Source organism: Marmota flaviventris, chromosome 16, assembly GCF_047511675.1.
Source record: "Marmota flaviventris isolate mMarFla1 chromosome 16, mMarFla1.hap1, whole genome shotgun sequence".
Taxonomy (NCBI): domain Eukaryota; kingdom Metazoa; phylum Chordata; class Mammalia; order Rodentia; family Sciuridae; genus Marmota; species Marmota flaviventris.
Genome location: NC_092513.1, coordinates 39,726,225 through 39,744,165, shown reverse-complemented (window position 1 = coordinate 39,744,165; position 17,941 = coordinate 39,726,225). Strand labels below are relative to the sequence as shown.

General features: G+C 35.0%; 1 protein-coding gene across 5 annotated transcripts in view; it reads right to left on the bottom strand.

The window, feature by feature from the left end:
* Positions 1–17,941, bottom strand: part of Trappc8 (trafficking protein particle complex subunit 8) — a 92,995-nt gene that overhangs the window by 36,668 nt on the left and 38,386 nt on the right. For all 5 annotated transcript variants that reach the window (XM_027935682.3, XM_071602824.1, XM_027935683.2 and 2 more), the window contains 4 exons: positions 6,234–6,458; positions 5,054–5,162; positions 2,066–2,260; positions 1,537–1,667 (listed from right to left, as the gene is read on the bottom strand). In XM_027935682.3, coding sequence (XP_027791483.1) covers positions 1,537–1,667; positions 2,066–2,260; positions 5,054–5,162; positions 6,234–6,458 — 660 coding nt within the window. The remainder of the gene's footprint in view (positions 1–1,536; positions 1,668–2,065; positions 2,261–5,053; positions 5,163–6,233; positions 6,459–17,941) is intronic.

Sequence of the window (17,941 nt, the reverse complement as noted above, 5' to 3'; positions counted from 1 at the left end):
AGATATTAGTGAATAACCTAATAAATTATTAGCTAAAAAAATATATTTGGAAACAGGCCCAGGGGGTGCATGCCTATAAACACAGCTTAAACTAGAGAGGCTAAGGCAGAGGATCAAAAGTCAGCCTCAGATGACTTAGTGAGACTCTGTCTCAAAAGAAAAATACACACACACACACACACACACACTTGTCTAAGTTATTTGTTACAATCAGCTGGTAACAAAAATCATTTGTTCAAATCATTCCTGCATTAAAAAGGCTTGGAAGGCCGAAACAGGAGGATTCTGAATTCAAAGCCAGCCTCAGAAATTAAAACTCTCAGTAAGACCCTGTCTCTAAATGAAATACAAAATAGGGCTAGGGATGTGACTCAGTAGCCGAGCGTCCCTGAGTCTAATAATTAGTACAATATATACAAAAGGTTTATCATAGACATGAATATAAAAATAAAAAGATAAATATATATATGAAGCTTATTAAATGGACAATGCACAAAATAGGAAATACAAATACAATAACTGACTTCACTGGAAAGCAATGAAATGGATAATAAATTAGTAAGAAGATATTTTTATCAGATCAACCAAGTTTTTTTTGTAAATAATAATAATCAGTGCTGCAAAAATGAGACACCCATCGCCACATGCTGCAAATGAGAAGCTTGTTGGTATGACCTTTTGCAAAATCGAGAATTAAAATATTTATTTCCTAAAACTCTTATAACTTTGCACCTAGGAATCTTTTTTACAGAAATATTCTGAAGGCTAAGAAGTTATGCACAAAAATATTCATCACAGGGGGTAGGGGTGTAGTTCAGTGATAGCTTGCCTAGCATACAAGAGGTCCTGGGTTTAATCCCAGCACCCCATTAAAAAAATAAAAAATAACCACTGAACTATTGTGATAATATACAAACAGAAACCTCCAAAACAACTACAGATAACAGGAGGATACTATGAATCATCCATACACGATGGATGATTCATAGGTACAGCTCTTCCCAGAGCTATTCTGAAGTTAAAATCTATCATTCTCACATGAGACTAAATATAAACAATGAATAGAATTGGTTTGTATATTTGAAATTTACAGTAAATGAATTTTTTCATACCCATATTTAAATTTATAGTATAAATTTTTTCATACACATATTGAATAATTACGTAAAAATAAAATATTCAGATGTTTGAATATCAGAAAATGCATATTAAACAACATAGAATGAAAAAAGCAACACATAAGGAAATTCCAAATCCAAGCCAAAAAGATACAAATGGAAATGACTGAAATGACAGCAAAATGTTAAAAGTTGGTTATTTCTAAATATTAAGAATATACAGTTTTACTTTTATATTTTATGTAGTTCTGTATTCTCAGTTTTCAACACTAGCACATACAAATTTTTAAAACAAAGGAAAAATAAGCAAAAAAAGATTGTGCATAGCTCACAGAACAGAAGAAGCAGAAATATTATTATGGCATCTGTCAGACTATAACTGAAATGTACTTATTACAAATACCTTTTAATAACTTACTAGTTCTTTAACTTCTTCATTATCCTTTCCACTGAAATCTTTAGGCTGAAACTTCCAAAGTAATGACAAATCAGTCAACAAAAGTGGAACCTTCAAAGGGTTTCTAAAAGCCACTTCCACTGTAATTGGTTCTATGAAAGAAAGACCTACATTAATAACTTTGATAAATCTCGCCCCTCACCCTAAGCTTTAAAGTTCTAAACAGACCTTGCTTTCATTTCTGCCTAGACTGTCCTCTAGTTTATAAAGCTCCATTTATTCAGGATTCAGTTTTTAAATTACCTCTTCTAAAAGAGTTTTCCAATTTCTCTCTACTAAAGGATGTCATTTCCTCTTCTATATCCTAGCATCACATTGCATATACCTATATTAGAGCCCTCACTGGTTTTATAAATGCAACTCAGTAAATTACTGGTTTTTAATTTATCTTTGCACCCTCAGCCTCTGGAAATGTATGGCATACAGCAAATTATCTTGAATCCGCTTTAAGTAAAACAAACAAACAAAAAATGAAATTGAAGCATATCACCTTCCACAACTGCAAGTGGAAATCTGGAGTTATCCGAATAACTGTTCAAACAATATTGTGTGGGATAGAAACTGGATGGAATTATTCCTTTGTTAACCACAGCCACAACTTGCTCTTCAAGTTCTCGCCACTGCTGAGAGGATTCAGAGTCATATTCTTGATCAAGACTTACATGAGTAGCTGCTTGCTTTTCACCTAAAAAAAAAAAAAAAAAAAGAAAGAAAGAAAAAAGTCACCATTAAATATGTTCATGAAATGCAAATTAATGAAGTATATGTTTGTGAATGTCCTCAAACAAAAAAACACTTCAAATAAAAATCAAGGGTATCCAAATAAATATGTATGCATTCACTCTTGCCTATTTCTATTTCTCTAAGCAAATAAAATATTCTCTTATTAACTATAACTTAACTGGAACTTTGTTGACAACATTATTTTTCTCTTGACTCTGAAAGTATTTTCCTTGTCTACCATGAACAATTTCTTTATGAAATATTTCAAACAATATAGAAAAGGAATGAAAAATAATGTGGCAAATACTTACATTCTGAAATGTAACAAATGTCAACTTTTGTCACATTATCCTAATATTTTTTTATAAAATGAACATTGAAGATATAGCTGATGTCCTTTCTGCAATCCCCCCAAATCCAATTACTCTTCCTCACTCCCACTGGCATAACTTCTTCCCAGAGCTATTCTGAAGTTAAAATCTATTATTCTCACATGAGGCTAAATATAAACAATGAATAGAATTGGTTTGCATATTTAAAATTTACAGTAAATGAATTTTTTCATACCCAAATTTATAAATTTTTTCATACACATATTGACATTTATAAATAAACTTTTCATATCCACATTGAAACATATACAATTAGTTCACTCTCGTCCTGAAGCATAAATCCATTATGTAAAAATACCAAAATATATTGATTTGTTCTCTGCTATTAGGAATTTTAGTTTCACTTTTTTGCTATTAAAAACAATAAAGCCAAGCTTCTTCTAAGCAAAAAAAAAAAAAAAAACAATCTGTGAGGTGAATAGAGAGCCTACAGAATGGGACCAAATTTTTACCACTTGCACAACAGACAGAGAACTAGCTTCTAGGGTATATAAAGAACTCAAAAAGCTAAACACCAAAAAAAAAAAAAAAAAAAAAAACAACCCAATCAATAAATGGGCCAAGGAACTGAACAGACACTTCTCAGAATATGATATACAATCAATCAATAAATATATGAAAACACGTTCAACATCTCTAGCAATTAGAGAAATGCAAATCAAAACCAAGATTTCAGCTCATTCCAGTCAGAATAGTAGCTATTATAAAGACAAACAACAATAAGTGTTAGCAAGGATGTGGGGGAAAAGACACACACATATATTGAGGGTGGGACTGCAAAATGGTGCAGACAATCTGGAAAGCAGTATGGAGATTCCTTGGAAAACTTGGAATGGAATCATCATTTGAACCAGCTATCCCACTCTTTGGTCTATACCCAAAGGACTTAAAAACAGCACACTATAGGGACACAGCCACATGAATGTTTATTGCAATACAATTCACAATAGCTAAACTGTGGAACTAACCTAGATACTCTTTAGTAGATGAATGGATTAAAAAAAAAAAAAAGTGGTATATATACACAATGGAATATTACTCAGCAATAAAAGAGAATAAAATCATGGCATTTGCAGTTGGAGAATATAATGCTGAGCGAAGTTAGCCAATCCCAAAAACCAAATGCTGAATGTTTTCTCTGATACAAGGAGGCTGATTCATAGTGGGGTTGGGAGGGGGAGCATGGGAGGATTAGATGAACTCTAGATAGAGCAAAGGGGAGGGGTAGAAAAGACGGTGGAATGAGATGGATATCATTACCTTAAGTACACGTATGAAGACATGGATGGTGTGAATATAGTCTGTATACAACCAGAGATATGAAAAATTGTGCTCTATATGTGTAATATGAATTGTAATGCATTCTGCTGTCATATATAACCAATTAAAATAAAAAATAAAAACAATAAAGCCAGGCACAGTAGCACAAACCTATAATCCCAGTGACTTGGGAGGCTGAGGCAGGAGGCTTTCAAGTTCAATGCCAGTCTCAGCAACTTAGTGAGGTTCTAAGCAATTTAGGAAGACCTTGTCTCAAAATTAAAAATAAAAAGGCCTGGGGATGTAGCTCAATAGTAAAGCACTACTAAGATCAATCCCTAGTACCAAAAATAAATAAATAAATAAATTTTAAAAAGTGGCTATAAACACAAAAAATATTTTTTAAGAACACTAAATTAGATTTCAAGGAGAAACATTAAGCTCAATATAAAAATATTTAGGATTACAAAGTTTATGTCAATGTACATCAAGAACCTTAATAGTAAGGTTTACTATTACTATTACAAAGTTTATGTCAATGTACATCAAGAACCTTAATAGTAATGTTTTACACTTTTGGTCTAGGAGTGCCACTCCAAGGCTCAATCCTAGGAAATAATATAATCCTATATATTTTTTAAAGTCTTAAAACAAGAAATGTTACATACTTCTGTGTACATTTGAAATTTTTCACAATGAACAGTTAAACAAGTTTTATACAAAGATGCTCATCACAACACAATTTTATATAAGCAAAAAGATGGAAATAATCTATATAACTAGACAATGTTAAAGTACTTTAAATCTTTATATACACTGAATGAAATATCTCACACCAAAAATGCTTACCAAGATTATATAACATAAGTACTTTCCATGTGAGAGAAATTGTTGTAATTATAATTTTTTTAATTGTTTTTAGTTTTTAAAGTTAAAAAATAGCAATGAAGTAGTTGTTATTGTCAGAAGACAGGACAACTGATGAAGTTGTATAAAGTTATTTATTTTAAAATATTCAACTACATAACATTTTTTTAAAAGAAGAAAGGAAACTTTAGAAAAATATCCATTAGGTAACTTAGACCAAATAAAATTTTACTTACCATCTGCTGGTCGTCTGTCATGGCCAAAGAAAACCCGTGTTGCTGAACTGTTAATATATGGTAAAGGAAGTTGTGGTAAAGGACCATCTGGTGATAGTTGACTTACATTCTGGGAGAAATATAAAATAAGGCAAAAAGAATAGTTTTTAATAAAACTATACTTTCTTCACGTTTCATTTTTTAATATGTTAGATATTAAAAACATGTAAGCAAAATATTAAGACATATAATTACTAGTTTTAATGTAAGAGTCATACTTTTTTTTAAATATTTATTTATTTTTTTTTTAGTTATTGGCAGACACAACATCTTTGTTTGTATGTGGTGCTGAGGATGGAACCCGGGCTGCACGCATGCCAGGCGAGCGCGCTACCACTTGAGCCACATCCCCAGCCCCGAGTCATACATTTTATAACTGAGAATAACTTCAAATATCACTTATTCTGCCTTCAAAGATCTTCCTAAGGTTACTTAGCTAGCTAGTTCCCTCTTGATATTACACTTTCAAATGTTATTTTGGTATGTATTTTACTTCTTATGACTCATTTTAGCATTCTATCTGCCAAAATTCCAATATAAATGATTTCAAATTAATAAAGTCTAACAGAGTAGTCATTTTATATCGGATAAATAATTATTTAGGGGGGGAAATTAAAACTTCGTATTCTTCCATAAAACAATGCTTTATATTTATATGTTCTATGCTCTTGCCTCAGTGAAATATTTTTTCTTCCTATTAATTTTTCTAGGTTATGCCATAATAGCTAGTTTACTTCTCACAGATCCATACCTCCTCATCTTTCATAAGGAAACGAAAGAAAAGTGTATTTTCAAAGGATTTTAAGAGAATCCACTTTTGTAAAATTGATTGTGGTTCTATAAAAACAGGATGAAGAAACAGTCAAGAAGGCTTGTGGCATCTTTTCTGTTTAAATATTTCAAGAATAGTCACAAATCGAATATTTACAGAAATATAAAATTCTCTCTTAAAAACTCTGAAAGGGACACTGAACTGATGTCTGAACAAGAAACATAGCCTGCCATAACTTTATTAAGATGGATAATTATATATACTCTAACAAGACCATTGTATTATACTTCTAGAAGACAGCTGAATGTGCTTTTTTGCTGAAAACAACTTCAATATAATTTTAATATCTATTCCTGAAACGGTATTTACCTTGTAAACATAAAGATATTCTCTAAGGAAGGCCCCTTGTTGAGCAGCAGATTGTTTACTCTCATTGATTAAAATATGCCTGAAAGCAGACACAGCATTGTCCAGTTGCCTAAGTGTATATGACTGGCGCCCAATAGTGAAGTTAATGTGATCCTCTGCAAGAGACCAGCCTTTTCCTTTGTAAACTTGCATGGCTTGACAATAGCAGCGTAAAGCATGCTTCTTCTGTAAGAAAACAAAGTACAATCCATATTTGTCTTGGACTGGATAAAATAAATCTCACACACATATATACAAAATTAAGTAAGTGGTTCTTTCTCTAATCGAGAATAGGATGTTAGAGAAAATAAAACTAGTATTTATATAACCTCTCCACTTCTGTTCAACATAGTTCTCGAAACACTGGCCAGAGCAATTAGACAGACGAAAGAAATTAAAGGCATCAAAATAGGAAAAGAAGAACTTAAATTATCACTATTTGCAGATGACATGATTCTATACCTAGCAGACCCAAAAGGCTCTACAAAGAAACTATTAGAGCTAATAAATGAATTCAGCAAAGTGGCAGGATATAAAATCAACACGCATAAATCAAAGGCATTCCTGTATATCAGCGACAAATCCTCTGAAATGGAAATGAGGACAACCACTCCATTCACAATATCTTCAAAAAAAATAAAATACTTGGGAATCAACCTAACAAAAGAGGTGAAAGACTTATACAATGAAAACTACAGAACCCTAAAGAGAGAAATAGAAGAAGATCTTAGAAGATGGAAAAATATACCCTGTTCATGGATAGGCAGAACTAACATCATCAAAATGGCGATATTACCAAAAGTTCTCTATAGGTTTAATGCAATGCCAATCAAAATCCCAACGGCATTTCTTGTAGAAATAGAGAAAGCAATCATGAAATTCATATGGAAAAATAAAAGACCCAGAATAGCAAAAACAATGCTAAGCAGGAAGTGTGAATCAGGCGGTATAGCGATACCAGACGTCAAACTATACTACAGAGCAATAGTAACAAAAACAGCATGGTACTGGTACCAAAACAGGCGGGTGGACCAATGGTACAGAATAGAGGACACAGAAACCAATCCACAAAACTACAACTATCTTATATTTGATAAAGGGGCTAAAAGCATGCAATGGAGGAAGGATAGCATCTTCAACAAATGGTGCTGGGAAAACTGGAAATCCATATGCAACAAAATGAAACTGAATCCCTTTCTCTCGCCATGCACAAAAGTTAATTCAAAATGGATCAAGGAGCTTGATATCAAATCAGAGACACGCCGTCTGATAGAAGAAAAAGTTGGCTACGATCTACATACAGTGGGGTCGGGCTCCAAATTCCTCAATAGGACACCCATAGCACAAAAGTTAATAACTAGAATCAACAAATGGGACTTACTCAAACTAAAAAGTTTTTTCTCAGCAAAAGAAACAATAAGAGAGGTAAATAGGGAGCCTACACCCTGGGAACAAATCTTTACTCCTCACACTTCAGATAGAGCCCTAATATCCAGAGTATACAAAGAACTCAAAAAATTAGACAATAAGAAAACAAATAACCCAATCAACAAATGGGCCAAGGACCTGAACAGACACTTCTCAGAGGAGGACATACAGTCAATCAACAAGTACATGAAAAAATGCTCACCATCTCTAGCAGTCAGAGAAATGCAAATCAAAACCACCCTAAGATACCATCTCACTCCAGTAAGATTGGCAGCCATTATGATGTCAAATAACAACAAGTGCTGGCGAGGATGTGGGGAAAAGGGTACACTTGTACATTGCTGGTGGGACTGCAAATTGGTGCAGCCAATTTGGAAAGCAGTATGGAGATTTCTTGGAAAGCTGGGAATGGAGCCACCATTTGACCCAGCTATTCCCCTTCTCGGTCTATTCCCTAAAGACCTAAAAAGAGCATGCTACAGGGACACTGCTACATTGATGTTCATAGCAGCACAATTCACAATAGCAAGACTGTGGAACCAACCTAGATGCCCTTCAATAGACGAATGGATAAAAAAAAAATGTGGCATTTATACACAATGGAGTATTACTCTGCATTAAAAAATGACAAAATCATAGAATTTGCAGGGAAATGGATGGCATTAGAGCAGATTATGCTAAGTGAAGTTAGCCAATCCCTAAAAAACAAATGCCAAATGTCTTCTTTGATATAAGGAGAGCAACTAAAAACAGAGCAGGGAAGAAGAGCATGAGAAAAAGATTAACATTAAACAGGGATGAGAGGTGGGAGGGAAAGGGAGAGAGAAGGGGAAATTGCATGGAAATGGAAGGAGACCCTCAGGGTTATACAAAAGTACATACAAGAGGAAGTGAGGGGAAAGGGAAAAATAATACAAGGGGGAGAAATGAATGACAGTAGAGGGGGTAGAGAGAGAAGAGGGGAGGGGAGGGGAGGGGAGGGGGGATAGTAGAGGATAGGAAAGGCAGCAGAACACAACAGACACTAGTATGGCAATATGTAAATCAATGGATGTGTAACTGATGTAATTCTCAATCTGTATATGGGGTAAAAATGGGAGTTCATAACCCACTTGAATCAAAGTGTGAAATATGATATATCAAGAAATTTGTAATGTTTTGAACAACCAACAATAAAAAATTAAAAAAAAAAAAAAGAAAATAAAACTAGTATTTATATAACCTCTTCAAAATTACACAATCACATATGGAATATAAAGATTCCTCAGTCATCCGAAGGGTGTGTGTGTGGGTATATTTATGGTGCAGAGGTGTAGAGATGAAGAAAGAGAATGGAAGACCAGTCTGATCTCTACTCACTACTTCTCTGAGCGGCATCTTAAAAGGTCAACTTTAGGGTTGGGGATATAGCTCAATTGGGCCTTGCATGCACAAGGCCCTAGGTTTAATCCCCATCACCACAAAAAAACAAACAAACAAAAAGGTAAACTTTAGAAGAAAATGCTCAGTTCTCAATTTTGCTTTATTTATTTCAAATTCTTTCTGGAAGGCAGGGCCTATACAAACTAACAGTTTTCAACATCTAAGATGGGTAGATTTTGTTAGTATTATGTGAAAATCAGTTCTCATAGTGTACTATATTTTCAAAGAACTTTCTTTTCTATCAACTGAAAAATGCTAAACTTTCCCCCCTTGGCTAAACCAAAAATATGCATTTAATTTATGTGGCCACATATGCCATGTCACATAGAGATTTACATGAAATATAAGTAAACCTTACTTTTTTATATTAAAATTCACATATCAGCCCAGACATGCTGACCCTCACCAGCCTGCCAACCATAACTCACTGGCCAGTGCCCTGACAACCATGAAGTAGTGCACTGTACCTTCCAAATAGTGGACTAGGACAGCAGCACAGTGAACACTGCCTAGGCATGACATGGCAGGGTTTTCTGCCAGCATCAGATGACAGCACAGGTTCCTATTCAAGGTGGTCTCTACAAGGATTAATGTGTACAACCTGCTGTTCAGCACACCTACTGCAATGCTGAGAACAGCAAGGAATTAAAACTGACTATATGCTACACAAGAAATGTGCTCAGAACAGAAATAGTGCAGAATGCCAAAATCTGTAAGTATTACAGTAAAACTGCAACATTTATGGCAATAAATGTCACCATACACACAAGAGAGGTACATATCACCACATTCTTACAGGAGTACAACAGTATGCTTCATAGAAAAGATAATAAAAAATCAGGAGGTGAAAATTTGCATTGACCATATATACTACAGAGAACTTTTAGAAAGCACTGGACACAATGGTGCACACCTATAATCACAGATACTTGGGAGTTGAAGTAGGATGATAGCAAATTCAAGGACACCCTCAGCAACTTATCGAGACCCCCCCTCCAATAACTTAATGAGAGCTGGGGATGTGTCTCAATAGTAAAGCACCCCTGGGTTCAATCCTCAATACCTGGGGGGAAAAAAAAAAAAAAGCAAGCAAGCTTGAAAAGCAGGTAAAGCATCAAGAAAAGATTTTAATAGAGTATAGCAGTCATTTTAACAGAAAATCAGAAAAGACTTGCCATATCTTTACATAAAAAATAAAATCTCAAAGAAAAAAAACCCAAGTTTCATCAGTGACAATGGAGAGCTTTTCTCCAGATCTGGCTCTGGACTCATCAGGTACCAACCACCGTGCCATCACCACCCAGTGAATGAATAAAGTGGCCACTTTGAAAAAGATGCTTCAGCAAAAGAATCTTGTGATTTTAGAAAAAGGAAAGGGGATTACAAAGCTGAAGGCTGGTTTTCAATATCAGGAATCTCAGATGAAAATCAAAATTAAGGGGTGGGGTGGGGGTGTGAACAACTCTAAAGAACCTTTTAACCAGAACCACCATCTTTCAGTAACTCACCAAAAGGATAAACACAAAAAGAAAGAGGTACCTGAAATACATTCTCTAGGCCTTTTAGAAAACATGGACTTATTTCTTTGGCCACATACATATGAATCTACAAGAAAGGTGATATTGTTCAGTGACAAGTCCTCTGAAATGGAAATGAGGAAAACTACCCCATTCACAATATCCTCAAAAAAAATAATAAAATACTTGGGAATCAACTTAACAAAAGAGGTGAAAGATCTATACAATGAAAATTATAAAACCCTAAAGAGAGAAATAGAAGAAGACCTTAGAAGATGGAAAGATATACCTTGCTCATGGATAGGCAGAATGAATATTATTAAAATGGCCATATTACCAAAAGCATTCTACAGATTTAACATGATTACGATCAAAATCCCAACAGCATTCCTCACAGAAATAGAAAAAGCAATTATGAAATTCATCTGGAATAAGAGACCCAGAATAGCTAAAGCAATTCTAAGCAGGAAGAGTGAAACAGGTGGTATCGCTATTCCAGATCTTAAACTGTACTACAGAGCAATAGTAACAAAAACAGCATGGTACTGGCACCTAAATAGGCTGGTAGACCAACGGTATAGAATAGAGGACACAGAGACCAATCCACAAAATTACAATTACCTTATATTAGACAAAGATGCTAAAAGCATGCATTGGAGAAAGGATAGCATCTTCAACAAATGGTGCTGGGAGAACTGGAAATCCATATGCAACAAAATGAAATTGAATCCCTATCTCTCACCATGCACAAAAGTTAATTCAAAATGGATCAAGGATCTAGGAATCAAATCAGAGACTCTGCGTCTAACAGAAGAAAAAGTATGCCCCAATCTCTATCACGTGGGGTTAGGCCCCAAGTTCCTTAATAAGACACCTACAGCACAAGAATTAAAACCAAGAATCAACAAAGGGGATAAATTCAAATGAAAAAGTTTTTTCTCAGCAAGAGAAATAATATGTGAAGTGAATAGGGAGCCTACATCCTGGGAACATATTTTTACCCCTCACACATCAGATAGAGCTCTAATCTCTAGGATATACAAAGAACTCAAAAAGTTAAACAACAAAAAAACAAATAACCCAATCAACAAATGGGCCAAGGACCTTAACAGACACTTCTCAGAAGAGGATATACAATTAATCAACAAATACACAAAAAAATGCTCACCATCTCTAGCAATCAGAGAAATGCAAATTAAAACTACTCTAAGATACCATCTCACTCCAGTAAGAATGGCAGCCATTATGAAGTCAAACAACAAGTGCTGGCGAGGATGGGGGGAAAAGGTACACTCATACATTGCTGTTGTGACTGCAAATTGGTGCAGCCAATTTGAAAAGCAGTATGGAGATTCCTTGGAAAACTGGGAATAGAACCACCATTTGACCCAGCTATTCCTCTTCTCGGACCTAAAAACGGCATTCTACAGGGACACAGCCACATCAATTTTATAGCAGCACAATTCACAATAGCTAGACTGTGGAGCCAACCTAGAGGCCCTTCAATGGATGAATGGATTAAAAAATGTGGCGTTTATACACAATGGAATATTACTCAGCACTAAAAAGTAACAAGATCATGGCATTTGCAGGGAAATGGATGGCATTAGAGCAGATTATGCTAAGTGAAGTTAGCCAATCCCAAAAAAAACAAATGCCGAATGTCTTCTCTGATTTAAGGGAGGTGACTCAAAATGGGGTAAGGAGGAAGAGCATGAGAAGAAAATTACCTCTAGGTAGGGAAGAGAGGTGGGAGGGAAAGGAAGGAAGAATGGGAATTGCATGGAAGAGGGAAGGAGACCCCCTTCATTACACAGAATACAGGTATGAAGATGTGAGGGGGAAAAAAAAGAAGTGGGTCACATTAGGTTGGGTAGAGAGAAGTGATGGGGGGGAGGGGAGGGGAAGTAGGGAAGGGAAGGACAGCAGAATACAATAGACATTATTATTGCTGTGGGTATATACGTGACCTCATGACCAATGTAATTCTGCAACCTGTACACTCAGAAAATTGAGAAATTATACCCCATCTGATTCAAATGTATGATATGTCAAGATCATTGTACTGTCATGTGTAACTAAAACAAATTTTTTTAAAAAAGAAAAGTTTTGGGCTGGGGATGTGGCTCAAGCAGTAGGTAGCGCGCTCGCCTGGCATGCGTGCAGCCCGGGTTCGATCCTCAGCACCACATACAAACAAAGATGTTGTGTCTGCCGAAAACTAAAAAAAATAATAAATATTAAAATTCTAAAAATAAATAAATAAATAAAAGTTTTGTTGTTTTTTTTTTTTTTTAAAAAAAGAAAGGTGATATTGTAGACACCAAGGGAATGAAAGCTATTCAAAACTGAATGTCCCACAAATGATACCAAGGCAAAACTGGAAACATCTACAATGACATCCAACATGAAGCAGAAATTGTTGTAAACAAGTAAACTAAAGGCAAGATTATTGCCAAGAAAACGTATATAGAGAGCATATTAAGCACTCTTAAAGCCAAGATAGCTTCCTGAAACACATGAAGAAAAGTGATCAGAAAAAGAAGCAACCAAAGAGAAAGGTACCTGAGTGCCAGCCTGCTCGGCCCAGAGCAGCCCACTTTGTCAGAACCAAAGCAAAGGAGAGAGAGAAGAAGGAAACAAGTGTAGCCTAAAAACACAGAAGTCCTAAAGCAAGGAAGCACCTGCTTTGTCTGACTGAAGACAAGAAATCTAAGATGTCAGGCATGATACAAACTTTGTGGAAAACTCCAGAAATCTCCAAAGCAGAAGCATATAGAATCATAGATTAGGGTCAGGGTTGCCAGCTTGTAACTATTACCTATGAAATCTAATTCTACTATGACTATCCCTCTTCATATCACTGCATTAGGCTTAGTAGAAATACCTAGTCTGTGCTACAACTACAAGTATACAGTGTAAATGTGTGTGTGTGTATACACACACACACACACACACTTTTACACTATTGTTTTAGTGTTTGGTAGTGACACTTTGGTATTCTTTTCTTTGGCCTATCACTGCACCCCATAACAACCAAGAGAAAATATTTGGTATTAATTATCCATTACTGCTACCCTTTGAATTGAGAGAACCTTCGCTTAAAACAATGGAAGTCTGGCACAGTGGTGCATACCTATATGATCCCACCTACTTGGAAGGCTGAGACAGAAGGATCATGAGTTTGAGGCCAGCCTAGGCAACACAACAAGACTTCATATCAAATGAGATTTGGTAACAAAAGAGGCTTTTCTGTCCACTAAATCTTTGTTTCAGAGTGTGTGTATGTGTATAAGTTTTTTTTTTTTTAAGAGGGAGGGAGGTGGTACTGAGGATTGAACCCCAGTGATACTGTACCACTGAGCTACATCCCCAGTCCTTTTCATCTTTTAAAATTTTGAGACATCACCAAGGTTAGCCTCAAACTTGCCATCCTCCTGCCTCAGCCTCCCAAGTTGAGATTATAGGTGTGTGCCACTGTATCTGGCTCACAGCACACTCTTGTATTTACTGCTTTTCAAAACTGGAATTATAAACTTTGTACTAATTATAGTCAGAGATGTCTTTGTGGGCTTTTTAAGAAATACTGACTGGATTGTTAATGAAATAAAAGCCAAATCACCTGCCACCTGATAGCATTCAAAATAGTGTCTCTTTTGTGACATTTCCATAAAGATACCCACTTGAAATGAATCTAATGAAAAAAAAATACCAGGAAAACCTAATTTGATGGACATGCTACAAAATTGGCCTATGATCTTCAAAAGTGACAAGTTCATGAAGTTAAGGAATTCTTTGAGTAAAAAAGGACAAAAGATCCTGTGTCTTTTAGTAAAGGATACTTGGGGTACAATGATCAAAACATGAATGGGGGAGCCAGGGCTGTAGCTCAGTGGTAGAGTGTTTGCCTAGCATGAGTGGGGCACTGGGTTTGATCCTCAGCACCACATAAAAATAAATAAAATAAAGGTATTGTGTTCATCTACAACTAAAAAACATATTTTAAAAAAACCATAAATGGGGTCTGAGGATTAGATATGAGCACCGTATCATTGCCAATTTCTTGATTTGGTGCAGATAAACAATTTCTGAACTGAACTTGCAATTTTTTTCTAAGTTTGAAATTGTTTCAAACTAATTTTTAAATAATATTTCTTGGAAGAAAAAAACAAGCTAATCTCCATGAGCATTTGGTAAAGCAACACAATTGTAAACACTGATATAGAAAACAACTGAAAATGCGTAAGTGTCCAGTTCAAGTGCATTTTTTAAAATTTCTTGGAAAAGTATCTAAAAACATTTAAAATTTTTAAATAAAGATTTAAAATCTGGAGCTGGGGTTGTAGTAGAGTGCCCGCCTAGCATGCAGGAGGCACTGGGCTCAATCCTTAGCACCATATAAATGTAAAATAAAGATACTGTGTCCACCTAAAACTTAAGAATAAATATTAAAAAAAAAAAAAGATTTAAAATCTGTCTTTATTTTTTGGTAGGAGGCAGGGAGTTTACTGGGGATTGAACTCAGGGGAACTCAACCACTGAGCCATATCCCCAGCCCTATTTTGCATTTTATTTAGAGACAGGGTTTCACTGAGTTCATTAGCACCTCACTTTTGCTGAGGCTGGCTTTGAACTCAGGATCCTCCTGCCTCAGCCTTGCAAGCCACTGGGATTACAGGTGTGCACCACAGCACCGGTCTTAAAATCTATCTTTTAAAGTAAAAACAGAAAGTAAAATAGTCCAGGTTATACTTAAAAATCATATCCACCTTCCTCAGCACTTTCCTAAACATTTTTCACTGACTAAACTTTCATAATGCCAGTTCTTTTTTTTAAACACCCGGACTTGCTAATACTCAGAATAAACAGTCCTTGAGCAAGACAAAGAATTCAGGAAGAACATTCAAGCAGAGACAGGACTAAGAGAAATGGCATTACTAGGTAATCTCTTCTCTCCTCCTCACTTATGCCTACCTACACACCCTGGGTTTTCAGCGGAAATATGAAAAGTTAGTGTTTCTCAGAAATAAGATGGTCTTAGTCAAAATTATGTAATCCATGTGCTCTGTCTTCTAAGGAAAATAATGTTCTTGACTAACTTCAATAGGGCACACATTGGCTAATCCAGCAGATCCTTATTCCTAGTCATACTCTCAGGTTCCACAGACTGTGTTTGAAAGAGTTTTTCTGGGTTTGGAGTATACAGTGTGGCATAAAACAACAAACCCAGACAACTTGGAATCATTAACTCCACAGGGTAAGGTAACTACAGTTAGATATTATAAAGTCACATAGCAAAATATCTCAACCTACACAAATCTAGCATTTTAACTTGCTAGGCATTTCCTAGAAGCAACAAACCCTATAATTTGAGAAGATAAAAACAAGCAACTGTTCCAATGACACTACCATTCTCACAAATAAAAATATTCACAAAAGTGGACACATACATAGAAAAAGACATATTTTTTCCTAAACAAAGATTACATGCTTAATATTATTAATTCATCATTTTTAAAATACAAAACTTTCAAAGACAAACAGTAGAATGTGTTTCAGAAGCATTTTCACTTACTATGTATTTCAGAGGCATTTTCACTTACTATAGAAGTAGGATCATGAAAAATAAGTTTGTTTTTAATGTTTTTTCCCCACTTTAGAGTCTGAGAAATTCTAATTGATGAAGTATATCAATTTTTATAAAATTAATTTTATGCAAACATTTTAAAGGTTTTTTTATTTAAATACAATAAGTCCACATATTTCCTACTTTTTCACAGGCTCCAAAAATAGAGGAGGAACCCAATATAAAAATGTTGTTTATTGCTGGGCGTGGTAGCACATGCCTGTAATCCCAGCACCTCAGGAAGCTGAGGCAGGAGCAATGCAAGTTCAAAGCCAACCTCAGCAATTCAGCGAGGGCCTAAGCAACTCAGTGAGATCCGTCTCTAAATAAATATAAAAAAGGGCTGATGTGCTAGGATGATGGCTCAATGGTAGAGCACTCGCATAGCAGGTGCAAGGACCTGGGTTTGATCCTCAGTACCACATAAAAATAAATAAATAAAATAAAGGTATTGTATCCAATTACAACTAAAAAATAAATATTTTTTAAAAAGCAGGGATGAGGATGTGATTCAATGGTTAAGTATCTCTGGTTCAATCCCTGGTACCAAAAAAAAAAAAAAACCTGTTGCTTACTAAAAATTAGAAAAATTTGCCAAGTTTTTTGTGTACACCTGTAGTTCTAGCAACTTGGGAGGCTGAGGAGGGATGATTCCAATTTCAAGACCAGCCTCCACAACATAGTGAGAGTCTCAGCAACTTAGTAAGACCATCTTAAAATAAAAAGGACTGAGTATATAGGTCAGTGGTGAAGTGACCTGGTTCAATCCCTAGTACAAAGTAAAAAAAAAAAAAAAGAGAGAGAAAACTTTCACATAAAATTGAGAGGAATTTTTAAATATCTTTCTTCGCACCTTTTTAAAATATATATATATATATATATATATATATATATATATATATTTTTTTTTTTTTTTTTTAATTGTACATTGACAAAATACCTTTATTTTATTTGTTTATTTTTATGTGATGCTGAGGATTGAACTCAGGGCCTCATATATGCTAGGCAAGTATTCTACCACTGAGCCACAATCCCAGCCCTCTTTGTACCTTTGAAATAACATTTACAGCACTGGCAAGTTTTGTTAACAAAGACTTGTAAAAATGTTAAGTATGTTCATTAAAACATATTAAGACTGAGAATGTAACTCAGTGGTAGAGCATTTACCTAACACATGTGAGTCCCTGAATGCAATCCCCAGTACCACCAAAAACTTACAGTATTAACTAAATTTTTAAAAATCCTATTCCCCTCTACTAGATAGAAAACTCCTTAAAAGGCAACACCATGTTGATTTTATGGGTATATGTTCAATTACTGGTTCCTGTAATATAGAGATTATTATTCAATACGCATCTCTATTTATACTTACAGTAAACCATTATCTCAATGCTACTCACCCTCCAGCAAAGCTCTCTCCAACTAGGGATATAGAAATCTCTCAGTATAAATAAAGATCCCTCCAACTCAAATGCTTTGAGAGACAAGAAACAGAACTCTACACATTAGAAATTTAGTCAATAACCATTATAAAGCATTCTCAAGTACAAAAGAAGACCAGAGGTTCAAGTAGGGAACATTCAGCCCTTCTTGAATGCACAGTGTATCTGGCCCTTAACATATACAATTTCATTTAGCCTCATTAAAAATTTGGGTAAAATTGCAAAATTTTATAA